Source organism: Alexandromys fortis, unplaced genomic scaffold (assembly GCF_014885135.2).
Source record: "Alexandromys fortis isolate MF-2015 unplaced genomic scaffold, M_Fortis_MF-2015_v1.1 scaffold_148, whole genome shotgun sequence".
NCBI classification, from domain to species: Eukaryota; Metazoa; Chordata; class Mammalia; order Rodentia; family Cricetidae; genus Alexandromys; species Alexandromys fortis.
Window position 1 is genome coordinate 1,730,701 of NW_026068019.1, and position 25,913 is coordinate 1,756,613.

At 45.4% G+C, this 25,913-nt stretch overlaps 1 protein-coding gene and 1 long non-coding RNA gene across 2 annotated transcripts in view; one reads left to right on the plus strand and one right to left on the minus strand.

Moving 5' to 3' along the window:
• The window catches only part of Capn13 (calpain 13), an 87,406-nt gene extending 71,673 nt beyond the window's left edge, over nucleotides 1-15,733 (minus strand). Inside the window, exon 1 of the mRNA XM_050163003.1 lies at nucleotides 15,555-15,733. Coding sequence (XP_050018960.1) covers nucleotides 15,555-15,575 — 21 coding nt within the window. The 5' untranslated portion in view covers nucleotides 15,576-15,733. The remainder of the gene's footprint in view (nucleotides 1-15,554) is intronic.
• On the plus strand, nucleotides 100-25,913 carry LOC126514238 (uncharacterized). The gene is made up of 4 exons (XR_007595531.1): nucleotides 100-431; nucleotides 12,244-12,402; nucleotides 19,077-19,197; nucleotides 25,553-25,913. It is a non-coding gene; the product is annotated as an uncharacterized lncRNA (long non-coding RNA).

Consider the following 25,913-nt stretch of genomic DNA (forward strand, 5'->3'; position numbering starts at 1 on the left):
AGCCCCTGGGCGGGTCAGCCTCAGCTGAACTTCAACATTCCTACTTCCTGGTTACATTCAACCTGGTGTACTGAATTAGCATCTCCGTGTGTTCTTGTGTGCACCAGAGACTATGAGGGGATTTGTCCCCTTAATGAACATTTATTGAGCAGTGACCTTGTGCCAGGCACTCTTCTGAACGTCGGCAATCCGAAGATAAATACATCATGATCTTTATCCCCCGGGGGCTCATTACCAAGTGAGAAAGACGGATTAGACGTTTCAACAGCAGCTAGCATTCAACAGACACTACTCAATTGAAAATGTGTACGAAGTCCGTGGCTGTAAGGAGGGAGCACTCTGACTGTCGGACAGCCCAGGAGGACATGTCCATAGCTGGTGACATTTGAATCAATCCTTGAAGGAAGAGGAACCTACCAGATGGAGAAATGGTGGGTAATGTTTTAAGTGTCTGTAGCCTCTGCTACTCAGGGCAGCTGGGCTTGTGAAGTCATAGGGTCTGGGAGAATAGGAAGTGATTTGAAGGGTTTAGTGGGGTTGGGATTGGAATAGTTAAGTATCAGGAAAAAATGCAAAGGCAGATTGGAAAGTCCAATTAAGCTTTTTTTATTTGTTTTTGTTTTGTCTGTTTGGGGTTTTGACAGCCAGCTGCAAGCGTTCGTGTGTGTGTGTGTGTGTGTGTGTAGTGTGTGTGTGTTTGGTGTGTGGTGTATGTGTGTGTGTTGTGTGTGTGTGTTGTGTGTGATGTGTGTGTTGTGTGTTGTGTGTGTGTGTGTGTGTGTGTAGCATGTGTCCTGATCATGTCTGTAGATAGGATGGTGACGTGAGAATGCATGCAGACCGGAGGAACCCCACACATCTGCCCTCAGGAAAGAGTGGCAGAGCATCAGTGCCGAGAATGGCAAAAAAGTAGACAAACCTCAGGGCCGTTTTATAGGTGAAGCCTGTCAAATGAGATGTTGAATTGAACAAGGAGGAGAGGGGAGGTAGCGTGGTGAATGGCTATGGGTTTTAAAGTTTGCTTTGTACTTTTCCCACCTACCTTTTGGGTCTACAATACTGAAATAACTCCCATGTCTATGAACCAATCTCTACCTACATGGGTCAGTTGTACCAGACTTAGAGAGTTTGTGATGATATTAAATAAGATTTGACCCAACGAAGATGCTGGTATACAGTGTCATTCATTAAATGCCAGTGTCCAACTTCCTTAATACGTTGTCAATAAAGGTTTAGGATTCTTGTCCAGGAAGCCATACAGGTGTAACTGATGGATTTCAACAACATATACACCCCGTCCACCATCTGTGAAGCTAGCCTGGATTGCAGTTCAAAATTTACCCTATTAGCGGGGCATGAAAACCCCATGCAGGTCTTAAAGTCCTGCTATTGGAGCTTCTTTGGCAAAGGGTTACGTAGGCGGCACATAAAGTCCGAATGCCCTTTATTTTCCACCCACTACTGCTTCCTAGTGAAGAAACCAAGTGGGAAAAGAGTAAGGGAACGTGGGGGAAGTAACTCATAAGGGATTAACGCGAGCTGGCAGCCAAGACTTGTGAATCCCAGAAAAACATATGCAAACTTAAAATGACTTTGCAATTATCTTGCAGTTACTTGGTAGTGGTATGTGGCAAATTACTGAGATAGCGCAAATTCACAGGCAGAATATCGCCAGCTATGCGCCACCGTACGAGCGCATCCAGAGGAAATTGTACTTACACTTTCTCTCAGATAAGTTAGGAATAATTTACATGGGCATTATTCGAGCTCTATAAAACTGGCATTGCTATGGATCAAAAATAATTAACTATAATCAGATCCATATAGTATAACCTGAGGTAAAATAGTGGTTAAATACAGACCACTTGTTTGTCTTCACCTAGCAAGATATATTTATTTCTTCAATTGTATTCCTTGGGAAACAAAACCCAAGATATTCTGTACAGCTTTCTGCCTGCAAGGGGGTTATTCAGAGAGCCCACAACAAATTAAACGGTAGTGACAGAGCTGGAGTAACAGCAAGCTATCATTCAAGGGCAGGAAAACAGTGATAGAAATTGCTTGTCAATTCCAGACAATGGCAACGACACCTGGTAATGAAGAGTTAGGAAATTGTGGGTTTGCCAGCTCTGCGTGCTCAGGGCCCAGGGAACCAACACAGCATTACCCAGCCTCCTGCCTCTCCATCAAAGATTGAATTGGAGTACGTGAAAAACTCTAGCAATGACCTAATGTTAGCTTATGAAAACCACACTATAGTTACCCTTAATAACACAATTATGGGATTGCTAGTAAGGCCCATAATTGCATGTAAAAATTAAAGTTTAAAGGATTTTGTTTCATTTATTTGTCAGAATCATTTGGAGGTCTTAAAAGTGGGGAATGAGTCCCTGGCCCATTCTAGGGCACTCCCATTGCCCGCTATGGGCTGCTGGGTTGGCCAGACTTTAGGCATGCCCATTCAAGAGTTACCATCTTATTCGTAAGATGGAGATAACTTTACATACATAATAGGGTCATTCTGAGACTGAGAAGGAACTATGCCTGTAGAATGCATAACACCTTAACTAGTAAATAGAAAGTGGTCGGTAGGTAATCGTTTTTAGTCCAGTGACCACTCTCATTTGAGTATAAATGGGTTCTGTGGTGGCCTGGCATCTTCTAAGACAAGAACTTCTGTGTGTTCAAGGGTAGGCTAGGACCACAGAGGCCTGAAGGATGAGGGTAAGAGGGTGATTATACCTCTCTTGCTATTTGTTCTCCACTGTTTGCTCATTTACTGGGCTGTCTAGGCCCAGGAGGGAAGTGCAAAACTCCAAGGGCAGTGGCAGGTGATGTCTGCTGCTGGAGGAGGTGGGATACTCCAGGAAAGTATCTTTTTTTGTTTTTCAATTTTCAATCCTGCTTCTTTCAAACAATATTTTTATTTATTATTTGAGAGTTACATACATATTCACCACCCGTCTTCTCATAGGCTCCCCTCTATCTCCCTACTCACTCAATTTCCTGCCCTCCTTTTCTTTTCTTTTTAAACCCACTGAGTCCGATTTGTGCCGCCCAAGTCCCCTTGGGTGTAGGGCCATCTCCTGAAGCATGGTTGACCAACCAGAGGCTCCACCCGTAATGAAAACTGCCTCTTCCTTTCTCAGAGGCTATCAATTACACGTGGTACCTCGGTAGGGGTGGGACTTCATGTCCACCTCTTGGGGAGAATCTTGATGGATAACAGAAAAGACAGACAGGGAGGTTTATTCATCCAACACAGACATACCGTGTACACACACACACACACACACATGCAGCACACGTGCCTCACACCTACCATGTCTTCTCCTTCCCGAGTTGCTCATCTGCAGAACTTGATGATACGTCACTATTATGCATCCCGGGAAGGACCACTTGTCTCTTTGGAGGGTGCTTTGAGGTTTCTTTCCTACTTGCCTCACCTTCTCACTGACGTAAGAAAGAGAAAACAGAAGAGAGGGAAGCCCCGCCTGATGCTCAGATTAAGGTCTGGCTGGCTGCCGGGTCTCTCTTGGGGCACACCAAGAAAAATGCCATAGGAAGGTATGATAATGGCAGGACATGAAGAGACTGAGAAACTGGATGAGTTAATGGGTCAGGCTTTAGGAAAAGTAGTGGTGGGGGCTATGAAATTGCCCCTTCTGGTGACTTTTGCATCTATGAAACAGACTGAATCCATTTCTCTACACTCCTTTGCTGAGGGAAAAACTGTCTTAGTCAGCTTCCGCTGCCTAACAAAACACCCCTCCCCGCAACTGGGCCTACTAGCAACCGATTTTATAGATTCCATCTGGAGGCTATAAGCAAGTCCTGATTTTGTGTTCTCACTTTCTGTTTATACAAGGCTACAGTGTTTTGTATGTTGTCTATATTCTTAACATAAACGAGGTTTTTTTTATGATTACATCTCTAGATGCTGTCATACCAGAGACTAAATTTCCTTCATACCAGTCTGGGTAGGGGCGGAGGGAACTCAGTTCAATCTGGAGGCTCACTCACTCCAGTCTGACCCCACAGCTCTCCTGGTGTTGATTACATATTCTAAGAAGTTTGCCAATCCAAGGGAATGGGGAATATTAATTAGAGTTTTGGAGTATAGGGGAATGGGTGTCAGTGAACATGAGGAAGATTGGCTAGGCAGCACCGAGCAGTACTGAGAACACAATTCTTTGAAAGGATGGAAAAATGGGAAGGCCCCTTTATCCTAAGAGCACTGATACTTGTTGACACACGCAACAACATGGATAAGTCACAAAAGTCATTGTGCCAGATGAAGGCATCGAGGCAAAAGGAGCACACACCGCACAAGTACATTTAACTAATGGAACTGTGACAGAAAATGGGGAGTGGCCATCCACAAATCGAGGGAGAAGAATGGATGCATTCCAACCTTTCAGGGTGACACTGGTACTCATCTTGAGTGTGGTGAGGACATCACACACATGGACACCTTCCAATTGCATAACATTTGTACTTCAAATAGGTACAGTGATGTGCTAGTTTTACCCAAGGTTGCTAAAATTGGGTGCTGTACATAGCTTACATATAGTATTTATCATTCCCTTTCCTTCCCATATCACATGTTACCCTACAACTTACACAGCCATCTTTCCATTGATATTAAAAGTTCTCTTCGCTTTAGTGAGAAGTTATGCCATAAATATACTTGGGCAGACCTTGCCCTAATGCCTCCAGGTTGGGTCTCCTGGAGTGGAAGTTCTGAGTGTAGAGAATGGACCACACAGTCAAAGTCAGCTATCCTATTCTGCAAGGAAGTCTCCACTGCTGTATCTCCCGAGTGAGTCTGGTATTGGCAAGTTTCTCATTAGTATCCATCCAGTGTGAGCAAATAGCAACTCGTTGTGGTCTTAATTTGTTTCCCTGATTAGTAGTAAGACTGAGCATTTTTCAATATGTTTCTTCTCCATTCCTGCTCCCTCCCTTGAGAAATGAATATTCATATCTTATGCACATTTATCTACTGGCTTGTCCTTCTCTTATTGATTTGTAGGACTTCTTTATCTGCTTGAGATATTCATCTTTGGCTGGGTATATATGTTGCAAGTATTGTCCCCCAGCTTGTGGCTTTATCTTCTTTCACAGTGTCATTTGAAGAACATGACTGTCTTCTAATTTACATAAACATATTAAAATATCAATTTAAACTTTATAAACTAAGCTAAATGCTAACAGTTGTGGGTATTTAATAAAAGAGACTGTATGAGCTTATCTCCTTCTTTTTTCCCTTTGTTTAAAGTTGATTTTAATTAACACTACAATTTTTATGATTTAAGGATTTTTATAGCTCTATGGCAACTTTAACAAGTCTGATAGAAAAAAAATTGAAATAGTCTTGCAAGGAACATTTTGAGTATTTAGTAAATAATGCTGGAGGAAGTGTGTGAGTGTGTGAGTGTGTGTGTGTGTGTGTGTGTGTTAGGGTGTTCCTATCTTTAAAACCATTTTTTTTTTCACTAAAGATCTCATCTTATTTTGCACATGTAAGGTTAGCTTGGGCAGTCTGTGCATCCTGCCAGACAGGAGCACTGTGTAATGAGGCATAGAGAGGCAGAACGTAGCACAGTAAACAAAATTCATGGTGTACACTTTGACCCAGAGATACAGATAAGCGAGTCTGGATTATCTGGTCATCACTGTACTGTAATGGGCATCGAATCATGTTCCTTGCCCTGCTCTGCTCGGCGTTTCTGCCTCAATCACCAAAGACAGGGGTTGAGATTTAAATGAAGATCCTTTGTGACTTTCTGATCGTGTTTAATAATGGAAATGAAGGCCAGCCACCACCCACGAGCTGACAGAATCAAAGTTCTAAGTGACCTCAGAACTGAGAGGATGAAGTGTGACCCAGACTGCCCCAAGGCTGTCTTTGCATATGAATGCTAACTGTCCACATTCAAGGAGAGCAGGGTCTAAGTTAGCACTTCATTTTGGAAATACTCTGGGCACTTGACCGTGTTCCAATAAATATATGGGCAACATAAATTGGACTTGTATTTCTTTCTTCTTCTTCTTCTTCTTCTTCTTCTTCTTCTTCTTCTTCTTCTTCTTCTTCTTCTTCTTCTTCTTCTTCTTCTTCTTCTTCTTCGTGTGTGTGTGTAGGAGTACGAGGGTAGGGGATGGACCTGAGAGTACTGGGAAGCAAGTGTGATTGGGATGTATTGGATGAAAATCCTAATAATCAATAAAAATATTATGTTGGGGGAAAAAGAAAACACTCTAAACATCTAACTTCTTGCTTTAAATGGAGCAAAACTATGTTTGGGTTCTGGGCAGCTTCAAAGGCAATGTGTTGCTCTAGGTGGGGTGGCTACAGCCTTGTATAGTAACCAGCTCTTGGCCTGCTAGGCTGTTGAAGTGTAGCCTCAATACTAGGGGCTGCATTCCAAGTGGCCCATAGCTGCTGTTTCTCCATTGTGTCCCAACAGGGGTGGGATTTGGCTAGGGAAGCAAGCACTCCACTGGTAGGCAGGCTTTTGGACCTGTTATACCCGCCTGGAGCAGTGGGTGACTTTCTTGAATTTTTCCAAGCAAGATATACAGGCTGGAGGAAGTCCAGTCAAGCATCCAAGGAGCCTAGACACCATGATCAGTATCTAAATAAGTTTCCTGGGAGGGAGGGCACAGAAATGTCATGTTTCCAGCCACTGCCTCCGGGTTCCCAAGCCGTTCAGAACATGACTGATCTGGGAAGGCAGAAGTCTGACTATCTCTGGACCCTGAACAGCTGCTGACTTCTTGGTCTCTCTGATGTGCAACAGCTATTGTTGTACTAAGCTGGCCATATCATGCAAGCCAGTCTAATAAGCCTGACTTTAATGTATATTCTTTCTCTTGGTCCTGTCACCCTAGAGAACTCTGACTAACACACCATGGCACATACAACGCGGGAATCGCTAGGCACATGTGGCCCTTGAGCTCTCGGTGTAAGGCAAGTGACTGACTTTTAATTTGATTCCGTTTTATTTCATTTACATTTAAATTGCATTTAACTGTACCCATCTACGTGCAACTAGTAGCCGCCTTATCGGGTAGCACTGAGGAAAAGAGCTACTAACGACACGAAATGCCATGGAACAAGGACGAACATGACAGAATTTCACTCGGACTCATCAAGCAGGGGAGGATGACGGCCAAAGGACGCAGAAGAATCTTTGCAGCCTGCAGATCTCTTTCAACTTTGGCCTGCTGGGCTCTCTCCCCTCAATTACTTTTCTCCAGCATCCAATTTTCCTACCACGGGCTCACTCGGTCACTTTCTCCAGTGACAGGCCCAGGGAAGCAGTTCCCCGAGGCTTTAGGGTGACAGGTGCCTGAGCAGTCCTGGTGTTCCTGCCTCCAGGAAGTCCTTGGACTATTCTAGCCACAAAGGGTGGGTGCGTTTGCATTTTTTTCTCAAGTCAGCTAAGAAACAGGAAGGACTGTTCAATTGTTGCTTGCCCAGGAGTGATGCACACAGCCCTCTCCTGGCTGGTGTTTCTCAGAACAATGGAAATAAATCTGATGTAATGTAGCAGAACGCGACAAGGGACGGCTTTCCCCTTAACAAATAATCATTTGAAATGGTGCCCAAACCCCGCGCAAGGAGCGATCTATTTCCCACAACAGTGTTACAGCAAAACCCATTACTAATTCCACAACTCAAATTAAAACTAACAGAGCTTGAAGGCTGGGGCTGACACTCTCTCTGCTGACAAGGAACAAGGAAGGGTGGGGGAAGGGGCCTGCTCACTCTCATGTGTATGTGTTTAATCACACTGTTTAACACGTGGAGAATAATTTAGTTACCGGAGTGGAGAAAATAAGGCACTTAACTGCTCTCTGGCGAAAAAACACCCGGTGCAAACCACTTTTAGCTATATTCCACCTTGACACACCTCAGAGCTTTAGAGAGAGAGAAAGAGGGAGGGATGGAGGGAAGAAGAGAGAGGGGCCAGTCAGACAGAGCTAGAGAGAGGGAGAACTGGGGACAGAGAAAGATGGGGGACAGTAAGGAGGGGAGGAAGGCAGGGAAAGAGGAATGGGAAGCAAAGGCAAGTGGAGAGAGAAGCAAAGGGAAGCAAGACAGGAACAGAGAAAGAGGCCCTTGAACGCAGGCTTATCTACCATAGTGGAAGGCACTGAGCTGTTGTTTTTAAAGAGCGCTTGAGGGAGACGGAGCCAGTGTGAGACTTTACACTGCTGGCTGTCTCAGAGATGGAACTGAACTCCTAGGTCAGTGTTGATCCTGAGTTATCGTCATGCTTCAGACACCTCACGGAGTTCCCCAGCCCTTTACGGTCTAAAGGTGTGTGTGTGTGTGTGTTGGTAGGTTTATGTTTCCCAGAAAGGCAGATCTCAAAGGAAGACTCTCTTAGTCTCTTTTCCTGCTGCTATGTAAATAATTTGACAAAAGCAGCTCAGGAGAGAAGGGGGCTGTTTCAGCTCATAGCTCAAGTTACAGTCTGTCACAACACGGAAGCCAAGATAGCAGGAGAATGGATTGGAGGACACATGCATGTACTCGGTTTGCTCTTCCCACTTCTACAGTGTACGACTCCTCTGTTGGGGAATGGTGCCACCCACAGTTAAATGGGCCTTCCCTTATCAATTAATGTCATAAAGGTCTGCCCAGGATCTTATCTCTTAGTTTATTGAAGGTCCAGTCACGCTAACAGACAAGATGTATCATCACAAAGATTGTAGTGTGTTCCCTTTGCAGAGGAGGAAACTGGGCAACACTTGTGGGCTTCTGGACTATGCCTGGCTTCAGGCTGGTGATCTGGCCTGAAGTAACACATGGTACCAGTCCATTCCCCCTTCTGCTTAATCAGGGCTGAAAGGGATGGGAGTAGCGAGTGTCTGCCATCCTCCGACGTAATCTCTAACCCACCAACTGGCCATGGGAGGGGGAGACGTGAAAGAAGCCTCTCTCCATGCTCAGATTTAGAAGCAGCGAAGCCTCTCAGCTCTGTAGCCGGTGCCAGAGGAGTGAGTGCGCAGAACAGAACTATCCATTGCCTGCCAGTGACTGGGCTGAGCCTCGATGCCAGGTGCCAAGGAGATGGACAGCTTGGCATGAGAGCACAGAGTGCGGAAGATGCTTCTGTGGGTCAGCGGACCTGGTAACCACACCATCCTCTTCCCCACGGCCCCCAGCACATGAATGGAGCCTCCCTGCCTCCAGGCCTCCCAGCTTCAGGGAGCTCATAGGTCTTAACCGACGGGAACATCTAAGGAAATCGCAGATCAGAGAGGATCTGTGTAGCTTCTCTGATCTCAGCTATAGCACTGACTCCTCTAGCCTCAGTTCCTCCCTCTGGAAGACTAAGAAAATTGGACTTTCTTGTCCAAGTTTCTTTTTTCCCCTCTTTTAAATATATGATCCATGTTTCTGGCACTAAGAAAATGTATAGGCTCTTGTGTACCCCAAATATTACTAGGCAGTAAGGCTGAGATCCTTTTTACTGTGTTTAAGTTTGTGTCCCACCAAGAAAGACCATTTATCTTGATATCTCTCCTCTCTCCAAAGGTCTCTGGTGAATATCACTGTATTGTAAAATGTACCTAAAAAGCTCTTTGATAGACTATTAGGTGTGTTCAACCAACCAGGTAGAATATTCTTTCTGGATTCTACAGCTAGATGTATCCCAGAGACACTGTACAGTATCTGTCATGTTCCTAGATATCTGGGCATAGATTTTGTTTTCACCCATGAAGAAAGCTTGTGCTTCACACTCAACCTTAGCTAATTCTGATTTTCTCTTAAGCACATCAGGAAGACTTAAGAAGTTGGTGTTGAGCATGTGCCAAGCTAGAATACTGGGTCATGACGAGTGAGCTTCTGTGTTAGAACCAAGTTTGCTCAGAAGGACCCTCCGTACTTCTGTTCACTTCCCGAAGGCTAAATCAGACACCACCAGGTTCAGAGTCTTTCCTCCTGTCCTTTTCCAAAAATTATAGAGATTAAAGTCACATTTGGATGACCCTTTTATTCTTAAAGGATCACCTTTCAGCCTTTCTTCTTAGTCTCTCATTGACATGAAACAAAGAAAAATAGATGAGAGAAGCAGACAAAGGCAGGGAGAACACACAGAGAAAAAGAACGGCATGGAGACCAGGACAGCGAGGAAGCCAGCGATAGCCACTCCATGGGAAAGGGACTATGGAAAGGAGATCTACGGCATGCAGTGACAAGATACAGGGAGGGACAGAATCTGTAACTCATGGTGCTGGAGCTGGGCAATGCAAGAATTCCCGCCTCTCCACAATGAGCAGTCAAGTACAGCCAGAAAACATGCAATTGCTGTGACCCATCTCTAGATGGAGCTCTTGAAGATCGTCCCCACTCCTCTATCTCTGCTTCTGGCTTCAACATGGTAGAGGAGAAAGGTCAGCGGAGTTAGCCAGTATGGATCCCTTCCAATTGACTTGACCTACTAACTTTTGGCCTGGCTATCTTGGGCATCTGAGGTCAATATTAGCCTCACAAATGTATGGCGGAGCCCTGGACCGGAAGCCCTGCCCAACTCTGACTCTATCAGCATAGTTTGGGAGTGGTGGGGATGAAGAGGAGGAGGAAGCAGTATCAACAGCCAAGGAACACTTAGATTAAGGGGGCCATTCCCTTTTCCTGAGAAGCAGTCTGGGACATCTGATGATGGCCTCAGGTTCTAAAGCCAAGTGTCCAAGTAGGTAAGGTCACATTTCTGTGGTCAGGGACAGGGTGTGGACCAGTAGGAGGACTAAAGTCTTCAGAAAACAAAACCTCTATATTAAATGTGTCAAAGAGCAGTACGAAAGAGAAAGGACTTGGAACACAGGTCTGTGTATATACATACGAGCGTGAATGTGTTAATAAGCGAGGGGGGCAGAGACGAGCAGAAGGGTGGCTAAGCCTGTAAGTCCTCCTGTGCCTTTCTTCATCCACTCACATTCCCCAGACTTCAGATTTCCAAGTGGGGCCAGATAGCTTATGAGAGAACTGTGTCTAAAAAGGAAAGACAATAACAGAAAGAAAGGAACCGCTTGAGAGGCTGCAGGTAAAAAGCTGGAGGGCTGGTATGGACAGACCAAGTCCCACAGATACAGACAGGCATGGAAGCCTTTCTCTGAGAAGAGGTGGGGATGCTTTTAGGAATTCTCCTCTTGCTTGAACCAACTTTCAGAATACCTGAGGTTGACAGATGGGGGCCCTGTGCCCATGTGGGGAAAGCAACCACACTGAGTGGGCAGATAGGGTTCATGCACAGGCCTGAGAGAGACACTGCTACTAGAACAGGGCCAGCCCTGAAATTATCCATGTGTCCAACAGCCCAACAGATATCCCGGACATCTGTGATATTATACAGTATTTTTCTCATGTATGAATCCATCAGATGGGCAGCTAGTGGGACAAACTGACTTTGTACCCTACTCCAGCTCTTTAAAAAGTTGGCTACATTGATGGATATAAGCAATAAATATAGGTTTAAACAAAAGAAGACAATGAGATTGTCTCTGAGGCAATGCAGGAGCTGGATGAATTGGTTCACAGCTGCTTTTGAACATACCATGATCAGAATAGGCTAGAAGGCTCTCACACACCTCACATGCAACTGTCTTCAGCATTAAGATGAGAAACCAGACCCCGCTGAATTTTCTCAGCTATTTACTGGGAGATTCAATTTTGCAGGCTGATAAACTTTCTACATACTCCTTGACGTCTCATTATATCAAAGAAATTTTCTGCAAAAAGAAATCTACAGAAAAGAAAAACACAGAACATAGTAAAGTCTCTTGAGAATCCAGGGATCAAGGCAGAAGGAGATCAAGGCCTGCTCACAACTGCCATGGCCCAAAGCAGTGTTTCCCATTGGGCATTCAATAGAGGAGGGGGTGGTGGGTTCAATGCCTTTCTTCTGGCCTTTCATAGCCTTTATATGCAGATTTTAATCATGACCCTGGGAGTAAAGGGAAGGCAGATACCAAGGAACCCCACTACAGCTCTCAGAAGTCCTATACTGTTTTGTCTCCAGCTCTTTCAGCTTCATCTGTCTTTTAGGTGCCTTAGCCTCCTTTTCTTTCTTTTTTCTTCCTTCCTCCCTCCCTACCTTCCTCTCTCTTTCCCTCCTTTCCTTCATTCCTCCCTATCTCTCTGTTTTTTTTCCTCCCATTTTCTTTCTTTCTTTCTTGTTTGTTGTTATTTACTTGCTGTTTTTTACTCTACATTCTGTGTTTTAGGCAACACTGTTCAAGAAGATGGAGCTGAGCATTTGCTCAGCTGGCAGAGTGCTTACCCACCACGCGCAATGTCCTAGGTTGAACTTAGTGTGGCGGTGCTTCCTGTAATCCCAGTACTCAGGGCGTGTAGGAGGATCAGAAATTCAAGGCCACCGTCAGGTATGTAACAAGACTCTGAGCTGCACAAGAGTCTGTTTCAAGGTGGGAGGCAGAGTCCTGAGCATGGCAGAGAAACCACACTCTACTCTGGGCTTCTTATGACCCCAAGCTATCTTCGGCCTGTTCTACCATGTGAAGTTTCGGAACTTTGGTATGCACACCAGCTGCCTTCTTACAAACACTTGAGGCACAAGTTGGGCCAGCCCATCTGAAACCCTCATGGTTCTCTCAGGGGTGAAAGAGGTGACCCCTAGAAAATTACAGTGGGCCAAGAAAATTGCTAATTAGTAAAATATTAATTAGTCAATGCTAAAATGTTTATTTGGTCTCAGGTTCTTTTAGCCTCACCTATCTTTTGGGGCTCCTAGTCTCCCCCACCTTCCTCTTTCTTTCCTACTTACTCTTTTGTTTGGTTTGGTTTTGGAGACCTCTCGTGTAGCCCAGGCTGGCCTCACAGTCACTATCTCAATGGAGATGGCACATCTCCGGCCTGCACCTCTATGCCTACTGTGAATAGTTGGCATAAACTACAATGTTGGCAGAGGGTTTAGCCACCCAGCAGACTACCTTAATTGAAGTAAGAAGACCCACCCGCTGTGGGTGAAACTGTTCCCCAGGCAGAGGAGCTAGACTGCACAAGAGTCGAGAAAGCAAGCTATATATTAACATGCATGTATTCATTGCTGCCGTCTTTAGGCTGTACATATAATATGAGTCACTGCCTCAAGTTCTTCTGTTGTGGCTTCTTCTATGGCGATGGCCTGCAACCTTGAACTGTGATCTGAAATAGATCCTTTGCCACTGTAGTTGCTCTTGCCAGAGTATTTTCTCACAACGGCAAAAAACAACAAAACAAAAAACTAAGATACTCAGTCTCTCCGTGTCCTTTTCTACCCAGACAAGGAAGCACCTTTGCTAACCGCTCCAGGACTCGGATGAGGTACCAACCCTCAAAGGCTAAATAGAGGTTTCTCAGCGTGGGGGCAATAAACCAGAAAGCACAGCCGAGAGTACAGGAGAGTAAGATCATTCGAACACGGAAAGCGAGGGAGCCAGAATGTGCATCACTATTCCTCTTGTCTCTATGCAGCGGCAAGATGTACAGCCAGTTCGGAGCTAAGCCATATCTCTGAGTAAAGAGAGGCCAGATGGGTGACTCTATTGTTTCCCATCATTCTCTGATGACTTCCCATTTCCTTCACTCTTGCTTCCCTGGAAGCTCCTAATACGTTAGTACAGAAGCACTTTATCTTTGCTGGTAGCCATCTAACAGGGAGCCCAGGATAAAGTATCATCACCAATAAGGACACAACTTTCTTGAGCAATAACCACATTCCATATACCGCTAAGCCCTTGTACTTCTCACCTCAGTGAACTTTGCAGTCTTAGGAAAAACGTACTGTGGCTACCCCATCTTAGCAAGGAGGAAACTGGGACGCTTCCAAAAGATGAGATAGTTAAGGATGCAAAGTTTTCCCTCATTGCCAGTGAGGTGGTCATTCCACTGTGCATTGCCTCTCTGCACCTTCTCTTCTAAGGTGTTTGCCTAAGAGGGTCCCTAAACACAGCCAAGGATTCAGGGAGCCAAACAAGACCTGACAGACCTCTAGCTCTGTCGTTGCATTTAGCAGAGCTTAACAGTCACCTTCTCCATCTGTAAATTGGGGATAGTGAACTTATGCTACTATCACATCTGCCCGTTACATAAGCAGCTCATTACTGCATCCCATCGCTTGGCAGAGTAATAAACAAGCTCTCGTATCGTTGCCAGGCCTCCCTCCCTGTAGAAAACAGTGGAGTCGAGCCCAGTACACGGTAGGGAAGTTCAAGAAAGTATTCGGACTGAAGATCCACTCAGTGCCTCTGGGGGTAGACAGAGGTCTTACCTGTCATTTGTGACCCCACTGTAAGCCCAAAGGGAAATAAGCCTTTGTTCGAATCTGGGAAGCGTTGGGTTGACCTACCTAACTGGAAATGTCAGCCTGACCACAGCATCACCTCTCACAGACAGGATAACTTAGCAACCACAGAGGCTCTCATGTGCCTACACCATTGTAGGAGGTCATGGAAGCCACTGAACCTCTGCAGTGGCAGTGACCCATCTTTTGTGTTGAGCTCAGATTTTTTTTTTCAACTTCATTCTTGTAGCTATTACACCAGATTGTCAGAAAACAGTGTCCGGGCTCCATGCTGCCTTTTGTGAAAATATATTAAATACCTGCTCTAACAGAGCAATGGGTCAGTAGACACAGAAGTCACGATTACTGGGCTAGGTATGTGGCTCAGTTGGTAAAGTGCTTGCCATACAAGCTAAAGGACCCAACTTTTATTCTCAGTACCTATGTAGAAAGTTGGGCATAGCGGCACACACTTAACCCAGCAGAGATTAGAGATGGGCAGGTCCCCAGAGCTCACTGGCCAGTCATTCTAGCAGGAGTACTGGGCCTTGGGTCTCAGTGACCCTGATTCACAAAACAAAGTAGGCAACTTCTGGAGCAGCACCCAAGGTTCGTCTCTGGCTTCTGTATGTGGGTGCACGCACGCACACACACACGTTTATATACATAATAAATAAGTAAATAAATAAGGCGGACAACGTAGGCGAAATGACACCAAAGTTAACCTTTTAACTTCACACACCTAAGCACATATATGCATATATACATGCACGCGCGCACACACACACACAAAGATAGAGAAAAAGGAAATCATGATTCCTGTCATCAAAGTGTTTCTATGGTCAACAGTGACATCAAGGTTGTGGCCTTGAATGAATAGAAAGCAAAGGTGACTAAATGACCGAGACCCTCACTTTTTGTGAACTGGGACAAAATTGTGATAAGCTTTTCTACAAAACTCAATTTGTGTTAGTCTCTGATAAGTTTTTTAAAATTACAAATAGGTATTTTTAAATACAATATATTCTGATCACAATTTCCCCTCTCTTCACCTCTTCCCTCTGAAAGCATCTATGTCCTTGGACCAGGTGCATGGGAAAGGCATGTTTTTCAGAGCCCCTGCATCCCGCATCACAGCCCTGTACAGGACCCAGAACTGGCATCAGTAGGAAGGTTTCCGGGGAAACACACAGGCTCACTGATTGCAGGAGGGTTATCTAGGTGTAGTCAGAGAGGCCGCTGCTTGCACCTCACCTGTGTCCTCTGCGTGGGCATTCAGTAGAGTGGTACTGTGGGCAGTATTCCCGCAAAAAGCCCACAGGGATGGGTCAGTCGCACAGGCTGGGTAGCAGCAGTCTTGAGGGTTGGAGAGTGGCAGAGGGGACGATGGAGGAGAGCGTTGTTGCTTTGGAGGAAATACAAGCGAACCGGCAGTGCCGGCAGGTTAGGCTTACTTCTTCCCCTCGGGTGCTTCCTTATATGGGTACAGCAGGCACCGCAGCCCCACCTTAGTTAAACAGTAATTCCAGCCTTAGCCTGGGAGAGACAGAGACGGACGTACACAGAGAGGTGACTATGCTTTCAACGGTGAGATCTCCTGATCCCCTCCATCCCTACCGGACTCTACCTCACTTCTAACACACTAGCTCCTAATTTCTCATCTGCCTTATTTGGATTTTCCTTGTTCTCAGGTGTTTCTGTGGCTTCATCTTTACATGGTTTCTGGGCCTGGGTGATTTTTACCAAGTTAGGAAAGCATCAGGCCTCATCCTCATCCAGGAAGCCCAAGTACCTTGTCTTCCCTGCCAGGTGTGGTCCCTCGGAGCGAGACACATCGTATGTTCCTTCGGCTGAAGAGCACATTTTCTTTTCACAAATAAATTTCAGAATACATTAACCCCTGGGCCTGGCGAGACCCGCAAATGGACTCGGCATCATCTCTGCCTAATGGAGTGTGGGAAATGGATGGGGCCCGTGACGCCCATGCCTCCGGGTGGCCGAACCCTGATACTGTGGTTCAGCCTGGAAAAACGGGCAGAGCAGGACAAATGGGGAAACCACTAGAAGCTAACATGAACAGTCTGTTCCCAAACTGAGAGGGGTGAGAAGAAGGAGATTTAGGACACGGAAGGAAGAATCTGACCACTTGGGAGATGCGGCTTAGATCACCCATGGGGACAGGGTAGGGAGTGGGTGATTTGGAAGGGGAGGTCACTGGCTTGACTTAAAGTGGGTTTTAATCCATCCCTACAAGTTCTACCAGACCTGGGGAAGACCCTTCCTTTTTAAGTCTTCGCTTACCTATCTGCGAAATGAGTCTTGCTTGTTTATTGGGACAAACTTAGAACTTTCACTACAAATACAACAAACAGAACACTTTCTATAACTATGAATAAATGTGCATAAGCATGCATGTCTGTGGTACATTCCCCAAATGATTTTACTAATTAGATATGTGGTCAAAAACATTTGAAAGCCATCACAGCAGAAAAAAATAGTGAGAAAACATTTTAGAAAGCCCCACCCACACGATCCTATATTAAGATCATGCCTCTAGGAAAATAATTGAGCGTTTTTTGCTGGTTTACTGATGATGGTTGTGTCTTCTCTCATCTCATGAAATATTTTTCCTTCTAAAAGCAAGAGTCCTTGTCCTTACTGTAGTTCCCGGAGGACTGAGTTCAAAGGGAACTATCTCCCGACAGAGTGTTTGATATCAGGAGGAAAGTCCCTTTTGCTGACGGTTTGGGCTGTAGGAATAGACAGTGACCGCGAGGGAAGGGCTGCTTGCTGGTTTCTTAGTCTTCTCCTTTTTCCTTTTCTGTATGCTCCCTAGCAGCCAGCTACCAGGGATCTGTGTTTCTAGAGAATTCTACCTTGAAACTATAAAGTTCATGCCACTTCACTATAAAATCTTTACAGGACTTCCTGCTCCAGAAGAATGTGGCAGACTTCTCGCTGTGCGAAATGGAGTCCATCGTCCCCCAAATGGGAGGCACAATAGCCACCCATTTCCCATGTGTGGTGGCACCGTGTCACTGAGGCCTCCTAAAGCACCTTCCACCCCGTCACAGTTTGTGTGTAACGGCCGCACAGATCCTGTGGTGGCCCGAGCCTGCACTTCTGGAGTTACTTCCCCAGTGCTGGTCCTGGAGGAAGAAGCTGTGCTTTCCAGAGCCTGTGACAACTCCTACCTTCTCCCTACAGTGGCTTGGCTGTCTCTGCCATGGCTGCTCCCATGCTTGTGCTTGTGACATCTCTTGCTCCATGTCCTGTAGAAGCCATAGAGGGCAGGTTTATTTTCTTCTAGTGTTTGGAACCAGAAGAAAACCAGACACAGACTGGGAGTAGGAGCTATACTCTGTACTTTGCCCAGGCTACGAACCTTGGGTTAGCCTTCCTTCCCAAGGAAAGACTGCTTTCCCGAAAGCTTCTTAGCTTACCCAGGTGCCTCCAGCCAGGTCTCAACATGTCTACTCTTGAGTTTATGAGGCAAAGCCTTTCCTAGCTTCCTCTCCTGGCTTCTTCTTATCTTTTTCCTTGAGCCCTGTGCTGGGATTTCCCTTTCTGCCTCTTCATCATTCTGGCCCTCTTTGTCAGGCTCAGACTTAAGACACAGCTGTGGACTTTGGTACTACTGACTGCTTTAATGAGAGAGACATACGTAACTGACAGTCGCGGGGCAGCCGCATAGTGTGACTTGATATACATGTTGTGTAGACACTAACACCTTCAGTGAGGTTCCCAAACCGGGAAGACCCCTTGAGCTAGGAGTCATGGGAGGCCTCTCTCTCCTGTGTTGAGGATGCAGGAGAGCTTATGGAGGGATGGGCATCGTGAAATTTGTGCCGACAAAGCAGGGAGGTAAGAAAGCAAAAATCCTGTGCCCATTTGGTGACTTTTCTCGATATGAAACCCAGGATACCAGCTCCCAGGTTAAGAAACAGTAATATGGGGGCTTGGCATGGTGATGGACTCCTTTAATCCTAGTATGTGCACATGCAGAGGTGGGTGGATCTCGGTGAGTTCAAGACCGGCCTGGTCTACATCACAGGACAGCCAAGCTATATAATAGAGAGACCCTGTTTTAAAAAAATGGAAAGAAAGAAGGAAGGAAGGAAGGAAGGAAGGAAGGAAGGAAGGAAGGAAGAAAGAGAAAGAAAGAAAGGAGAAACAAGGAACAAAAGGAAAAGGAAAGAGAGATAGAGTACTATGAATACCCAGAAGTCTGCTGGGCAAACTGTTTCTTCAGGGCACCCCAAGCCCCAAGGTAAAATGCCCTTCTTCTGGTTGGTTCTGATAAACCCTATTTTGTTTTCCTTTATAAGAAAACAACAATGTTGATTTAGAGAATTAAAAATGTCTATGTAAAACCATGACAAAGGGCACCATTCGACAGGGTAAACAGCTCTACAGAGCACTTGCCACATAGCTAACAGGATCATCTAACAAATTTCACATGGGAGGAAACAACCAAGTCAAAACCAGTGAGCTGATTATTGTTAGTGTAGAAATGTGTGAAGAGACCGAGATCAGCCCGCTAGACTGACAGCAGACCCAACCCACGCCCGGGTCTGTTCCACTGTGATTTCTTACTGTGCCCTGCAGGGCATGACCCTGCCACCCGAGTCCCGTTTGCATGCCCAGTGGAGCAGGAGTGAGAGCGGGTACCAATGTGTGGAGAGTGGAAGCGTCAGGTGTAGAAGGGTCCAGAGCGGGTTTTCAGATAGTGTGGCAGCTCTTACTTCCCTTGTGTCTTCTACTCACAATCCACAGAGACTTCAGGATTTCTCAGCATTCCAGTCTGTAGCTACACTTGGGACATGCCAACTCAGGATTCACAGTGGATTGCTTGCCTCAGAGCCTTCTCTCTGGAAAGACCTCCTCCATGTTTCTGGTGAGTTCCCCGGGGATCTTCTAGGTATCCACAGAACATGTTCTCTGACCTCTGGGGTGCTAGAGAAGGCCCACCTTGCCCAGGGTGAAGGTCTGTGACCCACTTATAGTCTCTAATGCTAGTTCTTCCTCTTTCAAATGGCTTCTGGAACCTTCTTCCCCACAAACACTCCTGCACGGATACGCTTCTGAGGGGTGGGATGGGGGACCCTATTAAGACCCTAAAGCTTCCAATTGAAACTTGCTCTCAGTATTATGACTCTTTTTATGCGTCTCTCAATACATCCGTCCCTTCATATTTTAAACCAACTTCAGATTATAATAAGGTTCTATGTCTCACCCTTGTCACATAAAACCCAATTGCAAACATACTTCTATACTACTGTCTAATCTTTTAGCCGAGCATTTGTAATTAATATTAAGCCTCTGTGTGGTTACTTGGGGGTGGCTTTCAGGACAGAAACTTCCACCTACATCTCCTCCTTTGCTTTATATATAAATATCATCTTTCCCCACAAGCAAGGGGAGATGACAATATATCCTATAGCTGGGGACCACCATAACGACTCCTAACGACCACGTAGTACTTCAATGTTTGAATATTGTTTTGTGATAGAAAGAACAATATAGATAAACAGTCAAGCTCCATCTACTTTCAGATGGTTTTAAAAGTTAGTAACTAAAAGATGTAGGTGGAAGTTTCTGTCCTGCAAGCTGCTCCCAAGTAACCACACAGAGGTTTACTATTAATCACAAATGCTCGGCTAATAGTGCAGGCTTATTACTATCTAACTCTTACATTTAAATTAACCCATATTTCTTATCTGTGCTTAGCCACGTGGCTTGGCACCTTTTCTCAATATGACATGCCATCTTGCTTCTCTCTGCTTTTGCTGGCAACTCCAGACTCTGCCCTTCTCTTTCCCAGCATTCTCAGTTTGGCTCTTCCACCTAAACCTCATTTTGTTCAGCTATTGGCCTGTCGGCTTCTTTATTAAATCATTCACAGTGATATATAGTCATGCAGTGTTCAGCAAAATACCACAAAAATAGAATGTTAATTTGAGAGAAAGTGCAAGGGAGAGTGTGTATGTATACATAATATATACATATATATGTGCATATATATATATACATATATGAGAATGTGAATTTGAGAAAACAAGAGAGAGTCACATAAAAAGGAGGCACAGGGAAGGGAGAAGACGATATATTTTAATTTATTACAATTACATTATAAATTACACTGTATTATAATTATGTTATATAATTATATTTTATTATACTCTGATCACACTTAATTTTAAAACATTAATTAAAAAACAGGAATGTCCTGCCCTCAATTCTGGTTCTTGCCACATTGACTCTATTCCTGGAAAATGCTGATTTCTGCACGTGACCCTTCGTCGGTGCTCATATAAATAAATGCCCCTACTGATGGGCAAGGTGACACTTACGGGATTAAAATACCTGCCTCCCTGATAGCATCCTCCATAAAACCTATCTCCTCTCTCCCCAAAACTCATCTTTGGGCATTGATTTTTCCACGCTTCAAGCTTCCTGCCTCACGTTTGGTGACACTAACTCATCTTGCGTTTCTGAACATTTAAATCATTTCTGAATTTTATCCACTACAAATCCCGATGGTGTAACTCTTCCTAAATGGTGTTGATGGATTTCTTATTTCGCTCCTCAGAGTGAAGGCTCTGGCTTAAGAGTTATGAATACAATGAATGATTTTGATTTCTTTGTAAAATTAATGTGTGTGTGCGTGTGCATGTATAGTATCATGCATGTGTGGAGGTCAGAGTAACCCTTTAGGAGGTTTTTTCTCCCTTTTCACCACAATAGTCCAAGGCAGCAAGTCCTTTAACCCACTGAGCCATCTCACTGTCCCAAGATTTTGGTTTCTATAGTCTTCTGAAAGACTATACCCTCCTAGCACTGCACAAGGGACATTCTTTTGTCCTTAGGGTTTTTCTGATATAGCTCTGTATGGGTGATGTATGCACATGTATATGTTTATGTTGTATGTGTGTGGTTAGTGTGTTCAGGTCCACATACATGTGTGCATGTGTGTACATGTGTGCACGTGTGTGTTCACGTTTGTGAGTGTCATCCTGAAGTTGATAGCAGGGCTCTTCATCAATAATCTCCACCTTGTCCATTGAGGCAGGGCCTCTAAGTTGAACCCAGACTTTGCCAATATGGCTATTATAACCCACTAGCTTGCTCCAGGAATCCCTGTAGATACTCATCTGCTATTTACATTCATGTAGGTAATCTTAACTGGAGAGTCTTAACTCCTGTCCTCATGTTTGTAGGGTACCTGCTTTACCCACTGAAGCATTTCTCCACCCCCATTTGGGAGTGTGTTCATGTGTATATGTTCATGTTGTATGTGTGTCATTGTAAACTGGACTTGTACGGGTTTCCCCAGGAAGGGGAGAGAAGGCACTGGACAGTGGAGACGTGAACTAAAGATGTGAGGGAAGCTTCAAGCGCTCACACAGCCAGTACCACTTCCTCAGTCTCATCTCCTCCGTGCTCCGGCTATGAGCTGCCTTGACTGTCCCCGGGAGAGTCTTGTGTTTCCATACCACATGGCTTTTATTATGTTGCTCCTCTGTAGAAAATTTGTCACCACACCTCCCCTGCCCAGTCTAGCCTAAACCACCTCCCAAAGCATTGTTCAAGCATTCTGTCTCTTCTTACCGTCGAACAGGAGCAAATCTTCAGTACATCTTAGCAATCTCCACTATTGATATTATTTCTTTATGGCATTCTGTGTCGGAGTCTTGGTTAAATATATTTCCTATGGCATACATCATTTTATTTAATCCTCCTGACTCTAGAGAGAGGTACTGTTGCCCTCATTTTACACACACACGCACACACACACACACACGTGCACGCACGCACGCACACACACACACACACACACACGCACCAGTTTTAAAGGTAAAATTACTTCCTCAAGATCCCAGCTGTAAATAGTCAATCATGATTTGAACTCGCCCACTCTTACTTCAAAGCCTGCGGAAACCTATGCTCTCTGGAATTTTCCCCGGTCTCCTCTCACCTCTCTGTACCACGCCATCACTTTCTCTCTCACGTAGGCTATTAGGCACTTGCTCATTTTGCAATGAGTCTATGAGCTACTTACAAGGCATGGATAATATATCTTCCGTATCTCAAACTCCTAGCAGATCCATGGCCTACAGTAGGCACACAGTAAATCTGCGCAGCATGAAGTACAGTCCCTAAATCAAGGGGGCTCATTCGAGAGTTGGTGAGGTAGACCATCCATTTATCTTGGGCTGTAACAATTATTTCACCCAGGCAAACGTAGTGCAAGTTGCACTTCTCAGAGTAGAGTCTGGAAGTGACATGGACGCCCCGGAAGTACTCCCCAAGGGCAGAGGGAGAGACTTGCTGACCTCCAGAATGATGGGTCCCGGGGATCCTCATATTCTCCATGGAGTAGAGGTGTTGCCGTGTTCTTAGACTGAGAGACGTAGAAGGTAGATCTGATATTATATTTAATAGGAAGTTATAAGTATCCAAGTTTTCAAGTCCATCTCTCCTGGTGTTGACATATCTGTGAGAGGCGGGGCAAGCTTGTCAACTCTTAGCCTGGGTCCTCATCAGGTACGATGGGACTACCAAAGCCAAAGGTGGGGAAAGTGGAGTCTAGTTCATCCTACGCATGATGGCTACTCTTTAGTAAAGATTTAGTATCGGGAGGGTGGAAGTTGGGAGAACCAAGTTAGTACAGAAGCTATGACCCCTAGTGTGTAAACCAAGATCACGCCTTGGAAGGGTACAAGTGGTGGCCCAGGACAGGTAGGTAGGCTATGACAATGGCCAGAGCGGGAAGGTCCTGAGTGAAAGAGGGAGCACATTATCAGATGTTATGAGAATAAGTCAGGATGTTCTAAGATTTTCCGAAGAAATTGAGAGACTGACCACATATTTGTCTCCGGTGTTCCCATGTGTTGCTATACATATAAAGACAGAAGAATGCAGTCAGAGAGAAACGAGCCCAGTTGCTGACACAGAAGCTCTATCAGTGAATCAGCTGGGATGAATCTCTATTTTTGGTAGAGCAGCCATGGTGCAGGGGCCCCAGAGGCACCTAGGGCCTGTCTATGCTGAAGGAGTCAGGAGTGGGCACCTGGAGGGCGTGGATCTCCACCAGGGCAGGGTGACTGGGAGCTTGCCATGTTTTAGCACCCATCAGATTGTGTTCCTGTAGTTGCCAGCCAAATCCACAAAAACATGGTCTAAAGAGGTTAGCTCCATATTTTGTCCTGGTAGCTGTTTGGTCTGTTTTTTTCTTTTTTTCTGGTCTAACGGCATTTATATAGAGAGAGGCGTATGAACAATAGAAGTTTGTTTGGCTCGTGGTTCCCGCACTCTCACAGTAAGTGCAATATCAAGGCAACAGAATATTCTGAGTCCGCACACTGTATCATCCCATGGTAGGAAGCAGAAGGGCAGGACAGCCCAGAAATAATGAGAGAGTGAGAGAGGCAAAGTCATTTTTTTAAATTTATTTATTAAAGAATTCTGCCTCCTCCCCGCCACCGCCTCCCATTTCCCTCCCCTTCCCCCAATCAAGTCCCCCTCCCTCGTCAGCCCAAAGAGCAATCAGGGTTCCCTGAACTGTGGGAAGTCCAAGGACCACCCACCTCCGTCCAGGTCTAGTAAGGTGAGCATCCAAACTGCCTAGGCTCCCACAAAGCCAGTACGTGCAGTAGGATCAAAAACCTATTGCCATTGTTCTTGAGTTCTCAGTAGTCCTCATTGTCCGCTATGTTCAGCGAGTCCGGTTTTATCCCATGCTTTTTCAGACCCGGGCCAGCTGGCCTTGGTGAGTTCCCAATAGAACATCCCCATTGTCTCAGTGTGTGAGTGCACCCTTCGCGGTCCTGAGTTCCTTGCTTGTGCTCTCTCTCAAGAATGAAAATAGATCCATATCTATCACCATGCACAAAACTCAAGTCCAAATGGATTAAAGACCTCAATATCAGTCCGAACACACTGAACCTGATAGAAGAGAAAGTGGGAAGTACTCTACAACACGTGGGCACAGGAGACCACTTCCTACGTATAACCCCAGCAGCACAGACACTAAGGGCCTCATTGAATAAATGGGACCTCCTGAGACTGAGAAGCTTCTGTAAAGCGAAGTCATTTTTGCAACTAATCTGCTCTTACAACAGCTGCCGTGATCCCACTATTCCACTTATTAGATTGCCACCTCCACACTGCTACACCGAGAATCGGCTCCTCCCACTTGAAATTTATGGAACACATTGAGCTATGGTGTGACAGCTGCATTGATTTAGCTTGTCCTCTGGAGAGAGATTCCCCACTCCCCATGGGAAAGCCCTTCAGGACTTGTCTTAGTTTCTGGTCCCGTTGCTCTGATAAAACATTCCAACAGAAACAATAGAAGGGAGTTGAGTTAGCTCTTAGCTCCTCGGTTCAATCCATCGTGTTAGAGAAGAGCTGGTCACGTCACACTCAGAACCAGGAACAGAGAGCCATCAGTGTGCCTGTGCTAAGCTCACATTTTCTGCTCTATACAGAATCCTTGGCCTAAGTAATGGTGCCACCCATAAAGGTCAGGTATGAACACAGTCGTGATAACCTCCATATACATGTTCCCCAAACCAACCTAATCTAGACAATCCCTCATTGAGATGCCCTGCCCAGGCGATCCTAGGTTGTGTTGAAATGATAATTAGCATTACTCATCAGGGGTTCCTTTAAGGAAACAGCAGTCAGGTGGACTGGTGTAACTTCTTTTAGACTCTTGGGCCTGTCTCTGTGTTCCGAAGGTGTTACACAAGGAGAGTAGCAAAAGGAATACCTATGCTGATTTGGGGGTGGGGGACAGAAGAGAGGGCTGTTGGAATGAAGCTGTCTCAGTCTCTATCTAGGTCAAGGATGGCAGAAGGCCTACTAATAGATAACCGAATCTCCAAAAGTTAAACGGATTTCATAGGAAGAAGAGGGGGAGCGCTGACGCCTGAGGGTTAGTGCAGGGTCCACTTGGCACTCTTTCTGGGTCTGCTTCCTGCTGACATTTGCTGGGAAAGATATTGAAAATCCTTCATTAATATGAGTGCTCATGTCCTCACTAGGTAAATAAAGAGGTTTGAGGGAACACATGTAGCTAGGTGTGAGGGAGACCCAGACATGGCCCTCGAGAGAGCCTTAGCTACGCTTGCATAGGCTTGCTGTTTTCACACAGGGGTCGGATGAATATTTGTATCACCTTGATAAGGGGACACAATTGGGTAAGTGTACACAAGTCTCTTAATATCTGTTTTTGTCCTTATTAGCGCCATCTTCAATCCCAAGAAGACAATCATCAGACAATGGGCCGAGCCTGAAGGAAAGGACAGAGTGCTCGGCTGCAGACGCTGCCTCCGAACAGAGCAATCAGGCTTCATTCATTCTCCTTCTCAGCTCATTATGTCAGCCTTTATTATACAAAACTGTCAATTCCATGGCACAGTGACAGAAAAATATTTGGAACAATTCATGAGATATGTTTACCACACCGGCTAGCAGGAAAGAAATGAGCTAAAAGGAATTTGCTGAAGAATATTCTCAGCCTTAGGTGTTCACTGACGGGTTCATACATCTGCTTAGGAAGGAGCAGCTCCTGGCTCTTGAGTGTGCTTTGGAAAATGCAGTGTG